The sequence below is a fragment of the Meles meles genome, chromosome 8, assembly GCF_922984935.1.
Source record: "Meles meles chromosome 8, mMelMel3.1 paternal haplotype, whole genome shotgun sequence".
Taxonomy (NCBI): domain Eukaryota; kingdom Metazoa; phylum Chordata; class Mammalia; order Carnivora; family Mustelidae; genus Meles; species Meles meles.
Window position 1 is genome coordinate 1,729,241 of NC_060073.1, and position 16,841 is coordinate 1,746,081.

Consider the following 16,841-nt stretch of genomic DNA (forward strand, 5'->3'; position numbering starts at 1 on the left):
ACCTCAGGGGATGGCAGGAGCTCGCCTCCCCGCCCTCCTGCCTTCCTGCCCGTCTTCCGCTTCCGGGGCAGCCAGGGGCTCAGCTCCCCGGGCGAGCTGACACAGAGATCAGCTTACCTCCCGGGAGGGCAGCTGTGGCCGAGGCCCCCACCCAGCTGGAAACCACAATGGGCGGGGAGGGGCGGGGAGGGGCGGGGAGGGACGGGGAGAGGAGAAAGGAGAAGAGATGGCCACCATGGCGCCCTGGAGTCGGGTCAGGGTCGCCAAATGCCAGATGCTGGTCACCAGCTTCTTTGTCTTGGTAACAGGCCGGCCGGGTGGGAGAGGGGTGGAGGGGTGGGGGCCGTGTCCGTGGACCTCTAGTGCTGTGGTCTTTGCACACACACCTGGCCCTGCTGTCCCCATCCTGCCCCAGGGACATGCATCTGGGGCCCCTGGCGGTGGACCGCTGGCCGGTGGCTGTTTGGGCAGGATGTCCTGTGGGCCCCACCAGGCAGCACGGGACGGGGGAGGCGGGTGAACCCGTGTCGGCGGGCACAGCGGAGAGGAGACAATGCTGAGCCCGTCTCAAGCGAGACCATGAAGCCAGAGGGAAGTCGGTCAAGGGACCCAGGAGACCCGGACCCTGCTCTCCGGGCCGCGTCCTGGGTCCAGCCCCGCCCCCACACTCTGGGTCTGCCCCACCCCAGCTCCTGGGCTTGTCCGTGGCCACCTTGGCGGCTCTCACCTACTTCGGGGCCCACTTTGCCGTCATCGGCCGTGCGTCCTCAAACAGGACCCCCTACCAGGCCATGCATCGCTGGGGTAAGTCAAGCCACGTCAGGTGCTCCTGCCGGTCGGGGGCTTCCAGGGCGAAGGCAGCCTGGGAGGCGTCCCAGGCTGGGCGGGTGGAGGCCTCCTAGAGGAGCCGGGCTGGGTCAGGCAGTGAATGGGGGCAGAGAGGGCCACCCTGACATCCTTCTGCACTGGGCAGAGCCGGGGTCTGGGCCCAGCCCCTGTCCCATTCTGGGAGCCTGGGGACAGGTGGGAGTGTCAGGTGGCGTCTAGATGTCCCTGACATCCTGGAGGGGTTGCTCTGGAACAGAAGGGCCCCGACCGGGATGCACTCTGGGGGCTTGGTCTCAGCAGGCAGCCACGGGGGAAACTGAGGCCCAAAGAGTCAGGCTGTGGTCCCAGCCGCATGCCTCCTGACCCTTTGGCCCCGGGTTTTTACCCTGAGCCTGAATCCTGCTGCAGGAAGCTTGGGTCTTGGGCCTGTCCTGATAAGAACGAGCACCCCGCACTTGCCTGGTGGTTTCTGAGATAGCCAGACGGGGGGGTGTGGGGGGGGCAGGGCCTCCGGCCTCCTTCCCTCTGGCCGCTGAGCATGGCAAGGAGGAGGAGTGGGTGGTGGGTTGCCCATCCCGGCCTGAGCGGGGCTCCTGGTCTATTCAGAGCTCCCAGAAGCCCACCCCCGAAGTGTACCCTTGGGTCGGATTTCCAACACGGGCCCTGTGCATTGGGGACCCCTGTCGGGGCACCCCTGACCCTCCTTCTCTCTGTCCCCGCCCAGCTTTCTACACCACCAGCAGCCTGGCTGGGCTCCTGGCCCTGGGTGCCGTCCTGGGTGCTGTAGCCACTGTGAGGGAGGCCGGGGGCCTCATGGCCGGGGTGAGTGCTCCCTGCCCCCAGTCCCCCAGGCTCTGGGATGCAATCAGGAGCAGGCAGGAGGGGGAGCCCAGGGAGCCTGCCCTTCCCACGGTGTCCGGACAGAGAGGCCTGAAGGATGTGTGCCAGCTGGGACTCCCCACCTGCCCCGACCAGGGCCCCTCAGCCAGGCCCTGCTTTACCCCACCATCCACGGGGGCGAGAAAGGCAGCACAAGGCCTCCCAGACCTGGGGGCCGTTGCCCAAGGCCCAGGGAGCATCTGGTTCTGTACGCAGGCCAGGTCACCTGTAGGTCTGGGCTCGTGCAGTGCCCCGGGGGGCCTGAGCCCGCCCTGCTCCTTTGCAGCTGGAGAGAGGCTCTGTGCCACCCCACCAGAGACCCTTGTTGCCCCCATTCCTGCTCGTCCCCACTGGCCTCTCTTGCTGCTCCGCCCGCCAGCCCTGCCCCCGCCCAGGGCCCACCTGTCTTGCCCACTCTAGGCACAGGCCCTCCTCCCCTGCTAGAACCCGGACTCCCTCCCTGGGAGGGCAGATGCCCCACTGCCCCCAGGCACCTGCCCTCCCGGCCTGGCACCTTCTGGGGCTCCTCACAGGTTCGGGACAGAGTCCCAATGAGGGAGGCAGTCCGGGTCCAGGGGCCCAAAGGGCTCCCACAGGACCAGCCGGGAGGGCCCTCAGCTTTGCACGGGACAGAAAGTGAACACAGAGTTTACCCAGGAGCGTGAGTGAGGGAGCGTCTGGGAGACTCAGAAAGGACCAGAGAAGGGTGTCTCCCTCGCTCGGGGCTGGGGTTTACAGTGGAAAAGAGTCCGGGGTACGTGTTCCTTCAGGAAGCCGGGGAGGGTGAGCTGGAAGGCGAGCCATGGGCAGACACTGGGAGACGGTCCACTAATCGCCCACGGCGGTGCCAGTCGATGCCGGCGTTGCCCGGTTTCATCTGGGGCCCGGGCAGCCGTCGGAACTTCTGAGGCTCCCGCCTCCCCGGGAGTGGGACCGTAGCTTCTCTGGTTTGCAAGGGGAGCCAGAGAGCTCGAGGAGAGGGAGACTTTCTGAACCCCAGACCTTCCAGCTTCCAGGCCTCTAGCTCTCTGCTCCGGTCGACTCTTCCCAACCCTGTGAGGGGCTCGTGGACCAACGAGCCCCTGAGCTAGGCCCCCAGGCTCGTGGAAGGCAGCCTTCTGGGCCCCCAGGGCCGGCAGGGTTCTCCATCCAGCCTGTGTCAGCAAATGTCTGTGGACGTGTCCCCACCGGCAGGAGCGGGGACACGGTCACCTCCCAAAGCTGTAGCCCGGGGCAGCCAGCCCGGAGTGGGCTCGGTGAGCAGCATGGGACCAGGTAGCTCCGGCCCTGACCAGGCTCCCGCTGGCTCGCAGGCCGGGCAGTGCTGGTACAAGCAGGCTCTGGGACTCTGGCCGTGGCGGCCTGCCAGTGGCCAGGAGTCAGGGAGGGCAGGGAGACCCAGTGGGAGCTGGCGGGGTAGGCAGACTGTCCCCCTAGAGCAGAGCCCTGAAGCTTGGGGTCTGCCTGAGGGGCACAGAGCCAGAGGACAAGGCTGTCTCGGGCAGGCGCCTGGAGAGGCCGGCGCTGGGACGACAGCATGGCCACCAGGGGACGCCATGGTGCTGGGTCACAGGGCGGAAGGCGCCCCAGTTGCCGGTGGCCGTGTCCTGCCCCCCCAGCTCCTGCCTGCCTTTCCCCCACCCAGATGCTCAAGGGGGCCCCCCCGCCGCCCTGGTCGGTGGGTAAGGCTCAGGAGCGCCGGGGGTCTCGCTTCCGCACGCCCAGCCCCACCGGAGCGCCTGCGGACCGCTCTGGGCCAGAGCCATCTGCTGCCCCCAGACCTCGCCCCAGACCCCAGACCCCCCAGGGGCCCGCACACGCGTGTGCAGGTGCCGGCCCGTCTGTGTATCCGCACACGCGTAGAGGCACATACAGAAGGGCCATCAGGCAGGGAGACGCTTCCCGACCTGCGGGGCACCTGGCCGCTGTCCCCCATCCGCCCCTTCCTGCCCCACCCCCTCCGGCCTGGCCTCGCACAGGCACCGGCCTCCAGAGCAGGAAATGAACCGGCTCGCGGCTGGCTGCTGGAGCACGGCTGGCAGGGCCGGCTGATTTATTTACACATTTTATTTACAAGGAGCAAGAAAATGCCGGGCTGGGCCCAGCTGCGCCCAGCAGGCCTGCACAGCGGGCTCGGGCCCCAGGGACACCAAGGAGACCTGGCCCAAGGCCCCCTCTGCAGGCCGGCAAGGGGAGGTGGGAGGGAACTCGCTCTCTCCTGGGGAATGAAAGGATTTCTGGAAAATGCTGGTCCCCTGAGCTGGCTCAGGGCCTCCAGCCTAGAGGCAGTGGTGAGCGATGATTTCCAGATGGAGAAGGAGGCCCTCGGCCAGGCAGGGAGGAGGAGGAGAGGGAAGAGGGAGGAAGAGGAGGAGGGAGAAAGGGAGGAGGAAGGATAGGAAGGAAGGGAGGGGGAGGAGGAGGAGGGACAGGGAGGAAGGGAAGAAGAGGGGGAGGGGAAGGAGGGAGAGGGGTGAGGAGGAGGGGGAGGGAGGATCCTGGACACTGAGGCCTGCAGGGACCCGGGCTGGAGGGAGCAGGAAAAGGTGAGGGCTGCCCATCCCTGAGCAGAGCCGGGGCCCCGGTACCTGCACGGAGTCTGGGGGCCTGGTAGAGGCAGCCCCCCTCTTTCTCAGCAGCTGGTGGGACTGTTTGTTGGTTCAGCCCTGCCCAGCTGTGTCTGTCTGCCGGCGTCTCTCCACTCCACCGGTCATCCATTCTGCTGGGTGTCCCTCTTCACGAGGAGGCCCCTGGGTGGGGAGAACCGAGCCCCAGGGTGCCCCAGGCTGCGGGCCAGCCAGGGAGGGCTGCCGTGTCAGCCAGACCAGTGACGCGCGGCCCGGGACAGCGGTGCTCCCACAGAGCCGGCACGCTGAGAAGGAGGTGCCGTGGGCCCTCTGGGCGCTGAGGCTGTGTGGCCAGTGGCCCAAGGAGCTGCCCAGTGCCCCAGGAGGAGACCCAGCAGGAGACCCAGGCTGAGGGTCCCCAGCGTGCAGGGGGCAAGCCAAACTCTGGGTGGGGACGGCTTCCCGAGGGCAGTACGTAGGCTGGGGCTCCAGGTCTGGGGTGACGCTCCAAAATGGCCCACGGAACAGCCCTGGGGCCCGTGCTGTGCATTTCTTGGGGCCGGGGTCTGTAATAGCCCCCACGCTTCCACCTGGGGGGCTCAACAGCTCCAAACCGGACCGACAGAAGGACACTGCGGGGGTTGCTGGTGTTAGAAAGACCTTTCCCCCAGAGAGCGCCCAGCTCCAACTCTGGGGTGCAAGGGGGTAAGTCAGGGGACTGCACGGGTCTGAAGACAGGAGAGGGTGCCTCCCTGCCAGCTCACCCTACCTCAGGGTGCCCCACCCACAGGGAGCACCCCCGGGGCCAGGGCCAGGGCAGCCCAGAGCCACACACAGCCCACCTGGAGCCTCCCAAAAAGGGGAAGTTTCTTCTTCTCCGAGGGCCCCTCCCTGCAGGCAGACGAACTGGGCACTGGGCGGGGGCTTCCATCATCCTGGGGACCCCTCCCTCCCTGGGGGACGGGACGTGGCTCTGCCGTTGTGAGCGGGATGGCCATAGGGGTGAGTTCCCAAATGGGCCAGAAGGCCGGGAACAGTGTATCTGCAGGCCACAGCGGGTCTCCCCCTGGAGGGCGGGGCAGCAGCCTGCTGGGAAGGCCCAGGCCCCACCTGCACGTGGCCCGCCAGGTGGCCCACTGGCCGCACACCATGACCCACGCCTCCTCTGTCCCAGGCCTTCCTGTGTTTTGCCCTGGTGTTCGGTGCCCTGGTGCAGGCGGCCTTCTGGGGATTCCACAACCGCACCCAGGTGAGCGCCCGGCCTCGCCCCCATCCCGCAGCGGAGGGGCATGTGAGACGTGAGGGAGGGGTAGTGAGGGGAAAGTCACCCTGTCCCCGGGAGAGACCATTCTGGGGGGATGTCCCTGCCTGAAGGTGGGGCACGGTGGGGCACAGAGACCCGAGGCCCAGGCCTCTTGGGCTGGGGCAGGAGGTCCCAGGGAAGCGGGAGCAGGGGCAGGGTTCCGACCCCCCCCCCCCCAGCCCCTCAGCCCTGCCCTCTGCCGGGTCCTGGGAGGGGCCGGAGTTGGAAAGGGGATGAAGGGCTAGAGGAGGAGGTCCCCGCCTACTTGGGGGGTTGACTAGGGGGGTCAATGCTCCGGAAACTGGCCCAGACGGGACTGCCGCCCCCGACTGGGCCTTGTCAGAGTCTGGTCCCCAGGAGGACAGCCACCCTTCGGTCCTGGAGCAGGGGCGGCCCAGCGGGGGTGGGGGGCTGGCTGTCCTCCCGGCCCCACCCCCACTGTGGGCTCTTCCCAGGGCTTCTGTGTTGGTGGTGATGGGGTGGGGGGGGTGGTGAAGCCCGTGGTCATGGTGGGGATAGAATCCCCCGCTGGAGGTGGTGCCTGCCTTCGTCCATCCGTCCGTCCGTCCGTCCCTCCATCCATCCATCCATTCACTCAGGTGGACCCAGCCATTCTCTGGGCGCTGCCTGGCTCAGCAGGGTGTTGATGGACTCCGTGTGAGAGGCCCTTGTCTCAGTCTGGGAGGCTGCAGGGGGCCCCAGCTCTGGGCTAACTCAGTCGAGAGGACCACAGCCCCCAGAGCCCTACATGAGCAGGACGCGAAGCCTGCAGGCCTCAGGCGTGGACCCCAGGATGGCCTTCCGGAAGTTCTGTCTGAATTCAGGGCCCCGAGGGGAGGCTGAGAGCCTTCCCCGGGGATGGGCCGGCTAGTGCGTGTGTGGAGCCGGACCTCTCCCAGACCAGGCTGGGGGTCAAAGCCAGGCCCCTTGTCTGGGCAGAGGAAGTGGGGACCCAAGAGACTCAGAGAGGGGGGTCCTGGCAAGTAGGGGCCAGCCCCTAGCCCAGCTTCTCCCCTGGCTGAGGCCAAAGGGACAAGGGACAGGCTTTCCCCCAGTCCCCAGCCGTGCACAAGGTCCCGTGAGAGCCCAGACCCAGGCGAGCCCCCTGGGGCGAGCTGAAACGCCAAGGGGCCTGCAGGTGGGACCACAGAGAGGGACAGGAGTGCTCTGCCGCGTTGACCCTGTCTGCCTGACTGGCCGTGGTCCCCTCACTGGGCCTCAGTTTCCCCATGTGCTCCATAAGGACCAGCCCAGGAAAACCAAGGCCAGTCTGCCTGAAACGTGTCCGGCGTCTGGCAAAACACTGTGTGAGTAGCAAGTGACAAGCATGATTTCTCACGTGCGTGTCTCAGTCCCCAGCGGCCCCAGCCTCTCTGCTGCCTGGCCCCCCTGCCCCCCACCACCAAATGAGGGGCCTCCAGGAGCAGAGGCTCGCAGAGGGCAGCTGGGTCGGGACACCGGGCCTGGGTCACACTGTGTGCTTTCGGCTGTGTGATTACCCTCTCGGGTCCTGGCCACCCGTGCCACCCCCCACCCACGCCCGCCCAGAGGTGGGCCTCGCTTCTCCCTCTCTGTGCTCTCTGGCGTCCACGAGGCTGAGTCACCAGGCCGAGCATGGCAGTCATGCCCTTGTTCTGCAGGAGCGGTTCCCAGTCTCGGGGGCTCAGGGGGACCCGGTCACGCTGGCGGAACCAGGCCAGGAGGACCCAGGAGGATCCAGCCCACCCTCCAGTTCCCTGAGCCAATGCGTCTTCTTCCTTCCCTGCCCAAGGATTTCCCCAGACTGCCGCCCGCCACCCTGGCATTTGGGGTCACCCCCCATGACATTTCCTCCGGCCGCGAGGCTCTCGGACGGGGTTGGTGTCCCCACACGATGACCAGGGCCCTCAGCGGGGCTGGCCAGCAGCTCGCCCAAGGAGAGCCAGGCGGGCTGGAATTTCAGGTTCCTTTTCCCCATTCACTGCTCTGGCCCATTCACCCCTGCCGTCCCCCTACATCTCTCTGAACAACCCCGAAGGCACCCTGAAATACGGGGTACCGACTGAGGCCTGGGGCGTCCCCACAGACGGGAGGGCAGAGAATGGAGTCAGAAGGGACCGGCCACATTCTTCCGTGGCCTCAAGCCAGGCTGCAGCCCCCCGGGGGACAGTGAGGGGGTGCCCCGCCCCTCACGGTGTTTCCCAGCTTCCACTCTCCACCCTTTTTGCTCCAAATCCATCTTAGGGGTCACCCCTGGAGGTCTGGAAGTCACGCTTAAGGAGGGGGACCCTGGCAGGACACTCAGAGGTGGCAGGGCCTGGTGGCCTCTGAGAGCACCCGGTCCACCTCATTTTCTCCTGAGGAAATAGGAACTCGGGTTCCTAGAGCACCCCCAAGCCGGTACTGGGGGATAGATGCCTAGGCCCGTGGGAAGAGTTCAGCCTGACCCCCACTGCCAGGTCAGGGGTCTTGGGTGAGGGACGCGGCTTTGTAGGATTTGCCTCTCTGCCTGCAGCGGGGGCTCATATGTCCGGCTTCTGGGGTGGTGGGGACAGAACCCAGCTCAGCTGTCCCTACACCAACGTTACAATGGTGCGAGCTGGCCTCCGGGCGCCCGGCTACTCCCGGGACCCTGGGGCGGGGGGTGGAACCAGGAAGGTGGTCTGAGCTGGCCTCCTTGTCTCGGCCACTTGTCCACTGACCCCAGGCCCGCTGACCCCCGGCCCACTCTACTCAGCCCCCAGCCTCCCCTGACACAGAGGCTTCGTGGTCTCGGCTTCATTTCAAACTTCAGTGGCTGCTAGCCTGACGCCCGCCCTCAAGCCCGCAGTACTTCCCACCTCCCAGCGGGTTGGCTGGACGCCGGCTGACCCAGTTTGGGATGACTTGCGTGCAACGAGGGTTGCGTAGTGCCAGGAGTGGGGCTGGGGGTTGGGATGCAAGTTCCCCTGGTTCCCGTGGAGGCACGGGGGCCCTGGGAGCGGCTGCTTCCATGGCCTCCACGGCCCGTCTACCCTGGCCCCCAGGCTGCCCGCAGGATGGCCACCCCTTCCGGGGAGCGCTTGAGTGGCCAGAGCAGGCATGGGCAGCGGTTCACCCCCAGCCCTTGAGGGCAGCCCTGAGCAGCCATCATCGTGTCCCAGGTGGGAAAAGGGGCAAGCGGATGAGTGCTCAGGGTCTCTGAGGGGACAGGAGGCATTGGAGGGCGGGGGTGGGGGGTGCGCAAAGAAGCCTGGCCTATGCCAAGAGACTGTTGAGGCCAGAGCAGTCAGGGAAGCCTTCCTGGAGGGGGTGAGATTCCAGTTTGTCTTTGTCTTTGGGGGACTAACTTGGCAAGGGTGGGCGTTTGGGTTCGCGGGGAGCAGGCAGAAGGAGGTGCTGAGGGGGGGAGGCAACAAGGTCTGGGTGATGCTGGGGTGCAGTTAAGGCAGAGCCCGGCCAGGCCCCCCGTCAATCCCTTCCTTCCCATTACCTGCCTTGTCTGCCCCGAGCTGGCCCCGGATGCCGGTGGCTTCTTTGGTCAAAGGCCCTTGCCCGGGGTTTTGGGACGCACCAGTGGCTCTGGGGAGACCCAGATCATCACCGGGGAGTGAGCTCCTGGCAGGAAGCTCCTCCCAGGCTCCTCTGCCCAGGCCCAGCTGTCGGCTTCCCTGTCCCACCACCCAGATCGATCGACATCGGGGGGACCTTTCTCTTGGTCAGGCCCTCCACGCCCCGGAAGACCAGGCCTGGAGGCGGGCCGCAAGGCTCAGGGGTCTGGAACCCAGTCCCACGCCGGGAAGGGGGCAGTGGTGGTCACTCTTGTTGGGGGGGTCCCCACACTGGAAGTCTGGGGACCGGCCTCCCCAGTGACCCAGGCTCTGCCCTCAGGGGGCTCTGCCTGGTGCAAGGAGGAGGGGGCTGTCAGGACGGCTCACGGGGGCCAGCCCCACCCCGGGGAGCCGCGTCTCTAGGGAGGGGCTTCACCCACATGGGGTCTTCCCACGGGGCTCTCGGTGCAGGTGGAGGACGCGGTGCTGGACGTCTACGACCTGGTGTATGAGCGGGCGGTGCGGAACTTGTCGGGGACCCCGCGGCAGCAGCTGGTGGCCATCCAGGACACGGTGAGCATGGAGGGTGCTGCCGGCTGACCCGGGGCCCGACGGCGAGCAGGGGGTCCCGGGACACAGGCCACCAACGCCCTCTCGGTGGCAGGGAGAGGGGGAAAGACCGCTTGTCTACTCCCTGTGACCTGGGCGGGGCTGGCTGCCTCACGGGGGCCAAAGCAACATGGAAATGTTTCTCGTCCAAAACTGCAAAGGACATCAGGTTGGTGACAGCACCGTGTGAGGCAAGGCCCTGTGGCCACCGGGTGGGGCCTGTGACAGCCTGCAGGGGCCGTTCCGGGGGGGCTGGGAGGGCCGGGCTGCCCGGTGCCTGCGGCGCCTCCCCTCATGCAGCCCGCGACCCAACCTCTGGGGACAGCTCTGCGGGGCTCCCCTCGCAGGGGCTCCTTGCGCTGTCCCCCCCTCACAGCCCTGTCCCGCCCTGTTCTTGCAGTTCCTGTGCTGCGGCAAGAGCTCCCCTTTCAGCCTCCTGGGGGACACAGAGGCCAGTCTGTGTCGGGGACAGCAGGCAGCCAGACAGGTGAGGAGGAGAGGCCCGGACCCTGCGCTCTCCCTCCCTAGGCCTTCCCCGGCCCGTGCTGCTGGTTGCAGGCAGAGGCAGCAGGGAGGGCCGGACTCAGCCCCACGCTCGTTCACTCCCTCGGCCCCTCACCCAGCTCCAGCCTGGGGCTCCCCGAGGCCAGGCCTGCCCTCGGAAGCCTCCAGAAGCACAGGGAAAGGTGGAAGACAGACACCGGTCTGGAGGGCGCTGGTCCAGAAGGAGCCAGGAGGACATTCCAGGGAGGGGACGGGGAGGGTCGGTGGCAGGCAGAGGCAGGGAAGGCCCGTCTTCCCCAGGGCCCGGAGAGGGGCCTGGCACCTCCCCCAGCCCCCTCCCTCCCGGGCTCCCCTCCCCCGCTGTCCACTGTCCGGGAAACAAACCCACCCCTATCTCTGGGCGAGAGGCTCTTGGCCGTCCTCCAACATCAAGACAGGAGGATACAAATGGCTCCCGGCCCAGCAAGGGAGGGCGCCCACCCAGCACCACTGGCCTCAGAAGGGAGGCGTGTGGGGAGGGGTGCAGCAGGGAGGGCCCAGCACGCCGGGAAGGGGTATGAGAGGGCATTCCTCCCAGGGGGAGGCCTCGGGTGCCCATCTGCAAAGCGGCTGAGGGACTGCTCTGTGGCCTTCCTGAATGGCGGGGTCCCCCCCGTAAAGGCCACAGAGGGTGGGCATGGGCGCTGGAGCCTCCCTCAGATGGGCCTGGGTGGGGCAAGCATGGTGTCCCAGGTGGTGGTCAGGCCCCGGGCTGCCCCCCTGGAAGAAGTGTGGCCACACGGGGAGTAGGGGCTGACCAGGGGCCGTTTTCTCACGGGGCAGCCGGGTCAGGCTGCAGAGTTGTGGCCCGGGGCTCCTGGGACCATTTCCAGCTGCCCCTGGGGGCCAGAGGTCCCAACCTCCAGGCCAACCGGTCAGTCCCGTGACCCACGTGTGGGCAGGGCCGGGCCTCCAGCTGGGGCAGAGGCCCAGGTGGCAGTAGGGAGGCTGGAGGGCCCAGTCTCTGTCCAGTGACGGGTGGGCAGATGCCAGCCCGGACAGATGCCGAGCGAGCCTTCTCTCCCTCCCCATCCCAGCCTTAAGAAGAGCGCCCCGGGCATCCTGGGGGGCCTGCCCCAAATGCCAACACCTTCCCCCAATTCACACGCCGCCATCCCACTGGTTCAGAGATGGGGCCTCACCTCCCTCTCCCTGGAGAGAGAGCCCCTGGGGAGACTGGGAGAGCCCAGGACCCCACGCCCCTCCCCCAGCTCCTTCTCTGCCCTCCACTCACCCTGGGCCAGGGAGTGAGGGAGCCCCAGCCGGCCCAGGGGAGCCAGACCCGTGCCCCAGCCCAGGCAGCTCACGGATGCCTAAGAAAGGCACGTGCTGGGCCCTGGGGCAGCGACCTTCCATCGGCCCCATGGAGGCCACTCCCTCCCGCGGGTTTTCGCCTGTGTGTGATGTCCTTCCCCAGAGCCGGGGGCGCGGAGCGTAGCACCCCAGCACACCCCCCCCCCTGCCCCGCTGCACATCACCCCGGCACTTGGCCCCAGGTGGGCACTAAAGGTCCACACCTTGGCGGAGGCCCTTGACCCTGGGTGGGGAGGGGACAGCCAGGACGGGCATCATGGGAGCTGCGCTTGGCTCAGGACTGCCTGCGGGGGATCAGGAGCTTCCTGACGACGCACAGAAACATTGCCTGCACCCTGACCGGCATCAGCCTCGCCATCATGGTACGCGCCACCCCACCCCGTGCCCTTTCCCCACCTCCCACCCCTCCGCCCACGGATGCCCCACCCCAACGCAAGGCCAGGGTCATCGGCCTCGGGGACCGGCAGGGCTCCCTGTGCACTGGGAGCCAGAAGGGAGGCTGCAGACCCCGGGGAGGCCATCTGGGAGGGGACAGTGCCTGCCTGGTTGCCTTACCCAGACCACTGAGAGCCCTGCAGGGGCCAGGGCCTTCCTCAGGGGGCAGGGCACCCCTCCCCTGGGGCTGCTGGTGCCGAAGCCGACACCCCCTCCCTCCAGGTGTACGCGATGCTGCTCAGCTCCTTTCTCTGGTTCGCCATTCGCTCCGGCGGCAGCTTGGACCGCAAGGGCAAATACACCCTGAGCCGGAGGTCAGCCCTCACCTGCCCCCCAGCCACCTCCCCCCCGACGCGGCAGAGACCGGCAGCAGGTGGAGGGGGCCGGGTGCTCAGGCTGGCTCCCTGCCACAGAGCCCTGCCCCTTCCCTCGTCCCTGATGGTGCTGCCTGACCCCAGCCACTAGGACCCCCGGACCAAGAGCCCAGGCTGATTCTCTAGGGCAGGTGCTTTGGGGGTGGCTGGCCACACAGAGGGAGGGGGGCAGCTGGAGAGTTGAATGCACTCCTACGACCCCACAGGGACCCCCTTCTCTTCACCCCACTCCCCTCCAAGACTCAACCTCACAAATGCTCTCCAGGGAGGACCCAGACCGGGAGGGACCCCCAACCCCTCTGCCCTGGCCTTCTGGGTCCCTCCCTGCCCAGGCATCCTGCCTGGCCCCAGTGCATTCTAGAATCTTCTCACAGTCCCCTCTGCTTCCTAGAGTGCCCGGCTGCCAGGCCCCGGAGCGCAGCTTCTTCAGACACTCCCAGGGCAGCCCTAAGCTACAGCCCCCGCCTGGAGCAGATGTTGTCCACGGCTGCCCGGGTACAAGAGGACGCTTGGGGGTCCCTCAGCTGCCCCAGGATGACTGACACCCTTTGAACCGACTGTCCCGCCACCTGTGGGCCCACAGAGGCTCTGTCGGCCCAAACGTGGGCCTTACAAGGACGATGTGAGGTGTTTTCTGCCACATCGCAGAGGGACGGGGAAGGAGGAGGCCAGCGACAGAGGGATCCGGGTCCCTCATAGACCCTGTGGGGACAGGCTGGGAAGTGGTCAGGACAGAGAAGCCACGGGACAGGCATGAACAGACCCTCTGCCCAGTCTCACGAGGTCAGAGCCCAGGGCTGAGCCAGGCCGGGCTCCCCGCACGCTGCAGTCTCCAGGGGCACCTCGTCCAGGCTCAGCCAGGCTTTTGGCAGAACACGGGTCCATGCAGCTGTGGGACCGAGGGCCCCCTCCTTGCTGGCCGTCAGTGGGGATGGTCCTCTGCTCTGTAAGACCACGTCCTTTGTACGAGGGGCCTTCGTCTCCCAGGCATCGAGGGCACCCCAGTCCTCAAGCTGAGAACTTCTGACCTCCCTATCCCTCCAGCGATGGTGGGGGGCCACTCTGCTTTCAGGGGCCCCTGTAGCTGCATGAGGTCCACGGGGAGCCTCCATCTCTCGGGCAGAAATCTCACCCTTTCAGGGACACCGTGATCACAGGTGCTGGGGCTCGAGGCCAGACTTCTGGAGTGAGAGCGGGAGGGCGCTGCGGACACTCCAGAAGCCAGCCCGCTCCCCAGGACACCCAAACCCCCTCTCTAAGTGCCCTGTCCCCAAGGCTGTGCACCCTCCGCTGAGAATCCCAAGCGCTCAGCAGGACCAACAAAGGGGGGTTCCCTCCAAAACAGAAGGACCGTTCTGTAACAAGCAGCCAAGAAAGTGACAAAGTGACAAGTACCCACCCCGGTCCTCCCCTTGTGTTTCCGGTCATAGGCACGCACACATGCACGCACACACACACACACGCCTCCCGAAAGCTAGCACGCTCCCGCCTAATGGAGCACGCTGCAGACCTTGTCCCCCGACAAGGACACCTGCGTCTCACGGGTCCTGCATTGGGGGGGACAGTCCGTCCCTGGACATGCGCACTCCCGCTCTGGTCCTGTTCTGGTCAGCCTGCCTTCTACAGCTCGCAGAATATATGTTACAGACGACAACCAGCAAAGCTGCCGTCCTTTGCAGGGCCGCGGTGGAGCCAGAGGAAAGAAGGGGATCGAGCGAAATTCTGCCAACCAGCGACTCGGTGGGATGGGAACCTCCCGACGGTTATTTGATTTATTTGATAGCGATTGAGAGAGGGACCACAGCAGGGGGAGGAGCAGGCCCCCCGCTGAGCAGGGAGCCCAATGCGGGGCTCGATCCCAGGACTTCTGAACCGAAGTCAGACACTTAACAATGGAGCCACGCGGGCGCCCCTCTCCAGACGGTTGTTAAGAAATCAGACGGATGGCACAGACATGGGTGGGACAGGACAAAGGCCCTAGTGCAGCACCATGGAGGCCCTGTGGGCCACAGGGACGGCCCCCCTGCTGGCGTCCTGCGGGGGCGGCCGGCCGGAGGGAGGTAAGCAGCAGGAACAAAGATCACTGAGAGGAAGCGACTGGGGACCTCGTGGGGTGATCGTCAGATGCCTGATCCAGATACAGGTCCTCGGAGGGCAGGCTCCTGGCTCCACCCTCGCTGGGGTGCCAAAGAGAAGTCCCCTGGACTCCGCGACACAGGAGCCCCGTGCACTGCGGCAGCCAAGTCCACGACTGAGCCTGACCCGGCCCCTGCTGGACCTGGGGAAGGCCACGTGCACAGGCGGGTTGGGTTATGGGAGCGGGAGCAAGTGTCAGGCCTCCTCGAGCTGTCTCCTCTTCTCCTGGACTGTGCTCTGACGCCGGACGTCTGCCTGGGGGTGTCCCCCACCAGGTGCTGGCGAACAGCAGGCAGCCCTGGCCGCTAGCAGGGTCCTTGGGGCCACACGGGGTAGAAGCAGGTGCCTTTTCTGGCCACAGCCCCTTGACCAGGGTTTAAGAGCCTGTGGGCCCCTCCCGGAGACATGGCCCCCTGGGAGTGACCATGGGACTTGCAGCAGTGTGCTCCAGGAGGACACGTCGATGCCCGTCGCAAGGATTCCTTCCAGGTCCGGACGGTGACACACCGGCTCACAGATATCCCCGAGGGCTCCCTGGAGGGGGAGTGGTTGTGGGGGCGGCAGTGCAGAGGTGGGCGCGGCCCAGATACACTCCTTGAGAGCCCACGGAGGCACCAGACGCCAAGAAGAGAGGTCCCGCTGCCTTCAACAGAGCCAGGTGCCTCAGGCCTGCTGGGAAGCCCCGAGCTCAGCTGGCCGGTGACACCGACCTACAGCTGAGGTCCCGAGGCTACGGACGGGTCCTGGCAGGAAGGACACGACCTCTGGGCCAGGCTGTGCGGGCCGGCGGTGAAGGCTTCTGGAGGGCGCTCCTGGAGCAGGAGACGCTACTTGACCTGGGCGGTGGACCGTCATTTCTTCACTCGAAGGGCTCACTCCACAGCCCCCTGCGTCCGAGAGCCCTCCGCCCAGGACTCGTGTGGCAGAGAAGGAACGGGCAACGAGAGCAGGGTTGTACACGCGTACACGTGCGCTCACACGCAGCCCAGTGGAGCCTCACTGAGAGACCCCCGCGTCCCCGTGCAGGGTGTGTTCGTGGTGGGTCCGGGGGAGGGGCGCTGTGGGGCCGCGGGCACGGTGACTCTCCTGTGCCCAGAGGCACCTGCCCAGGAGACCAGGGCCGGAGTGGGGTTCTACAGGAGCCAGAAACAGTAGCGAGGTCTTCAGACCCAGAGTGGGGTTCCTGACCTGACGCCGAGCCCTCACCGCATCTGGCCGAGCCGGGTCGCCGAGAAAGTAGCTGCAATGTCTGGTGGTCGGACAGGGGTGGGTGCAGGGGAGGCGCTCCTGGTGCAGGGGGCTTGGCAGCCGGGCCTGGGGGCCCTTCCACAGACCACAAATGGAGGGGCCTGGGGGGCTCGGGGGTTAAGCCTCCACCTTCGGCTCAGGTCATGATCTCAGGGTCCTGGGATTGAGCCCCACATCGGGCTCTCTGCTCAGTGGGGAGCCTGCTTCCTCCTCTCTCTCTGCCTGCCTCTCTGCCTGCTTGTGATCTCTGTCTGTGAAATAAATAAATAAAATCTTAAAAAAAAAAAAAAGACAATTGGAGAGAAGGGACAGTGGTAGCTGAGGGTCTGGGGACGGGTAATGAACGCGTAACAGCAGACGGGCAGATCACGCCAAGAAAGCAGGAAATGGCGCGGCCTCTTAGCCTCGTGACGCCGGGAGCCGCGGGGACTGGCCGAGGATGACCAGGTGCGCCCCCGCCTTCAGAGCCTGGCCAGACCTCGCGGAAGCCCGCAGATCTGGGCCGGGCGGCCCGGGAGACATCCTCACAGGGCACGACAGCAGACCCGAATGCGTCTCCGACTCTGCCGGTAGCTCGTGGCCCTCATGATTTTTTTCCTGTAAGGGTTCTGGTCAACGACCAAGAATTGGCCAGTGACGTGATGAAAAATGAGTATTTGGTCTTCGTTCTGGCTTGGGACACACAGTTCCTAAAACCCTTGTGATATCCAAAGTCATCAGAGTGTCTCTGTGTGTCCCTGGGATGACTGGTGGCTTTGGGCCAGAGGCTGGTGTCCAGAGAGGCCAGGCGTGCAGAGAGCCCCGGGGAGGGGGGAGGACGGGAGATGGAGTCTCTTGCCCCGGTGATCACCACGCCCACACAGGGGAGCTGCCACGCAGGCTCCAGTCGCCGGGGCTGGTCAAGGACCACATGTGGGTGCTGGGTAGGGGGCACCCAGAGAGCGCGAGGACACCCCGTGGCCCTTCCATTCAGCCGTTCCCGACTTGTCTCCTTTCTAATAACAGGCAGTAGCGAGTGAAGCCCCTTCCTGAGCTCGGGGTGCCGATCCGGGTCATCGTGGAACCCGAGGAGGGATCGCGGGAGCCCCCGTTCCCG

The 16,841-nt window shown here is 66.4% G+C and overlaps 1 protein-coding gene across 3 annotated transcripts; it reads left to right on the forward strand.

Annotated features, from left to right (window-relative positions):
* The first annotated feature begins 210 nt into the window (after positions 1-210).
* TSPAN32 (tetraspanin 32) lies at positions 211-15,959 on the forward strand. 3 transcript variants are annotated; one of them, XR_006820073.1, is made up of 9 exons: positions 211-301; positions 690-804; positions 1,553-1,650; positions 4,900-4,979; positions 5,449-5,523; positions 9,558-9,659; positions 10,096-10,182; positions 11,735-11,914; positions 12,210-12,301. XR_006820073.1 is itself a non-coding variant. In XM_046017325.1 (9 exons), exons 1-9 carry the CDS (start codon positions 227-229, stop codon positions 12,901-12,903), a joined length of 879 nt encoding a protein of 292 aa, XP_045873281.1. In that variant the 5' UTR covers positions 211-226; the 3' UTR covers positions 12,904-15,959. The 3 variants fall into 3 exon arrangements, 2 of the variants coding, with proteins under 2 accessions (XP_045873281.1, XP_045873280.1); XM_046017325.1 differs by lacking the exon at positions 4,900-4,979 and adding an exon at positions 12,753-15,959 and having other exon boundaries at positions 11,831-11,914; XM_046017324.1 differs by lacking the exons at positions 4,900-4,979; positions 11,735-11,914; positions 12,210-12,301 and having other exon boundaries at positions 10,096-11,424.
* The last annotated feature ends 882 nt before the right edge of the window (positions 15,960-16,841 follow it).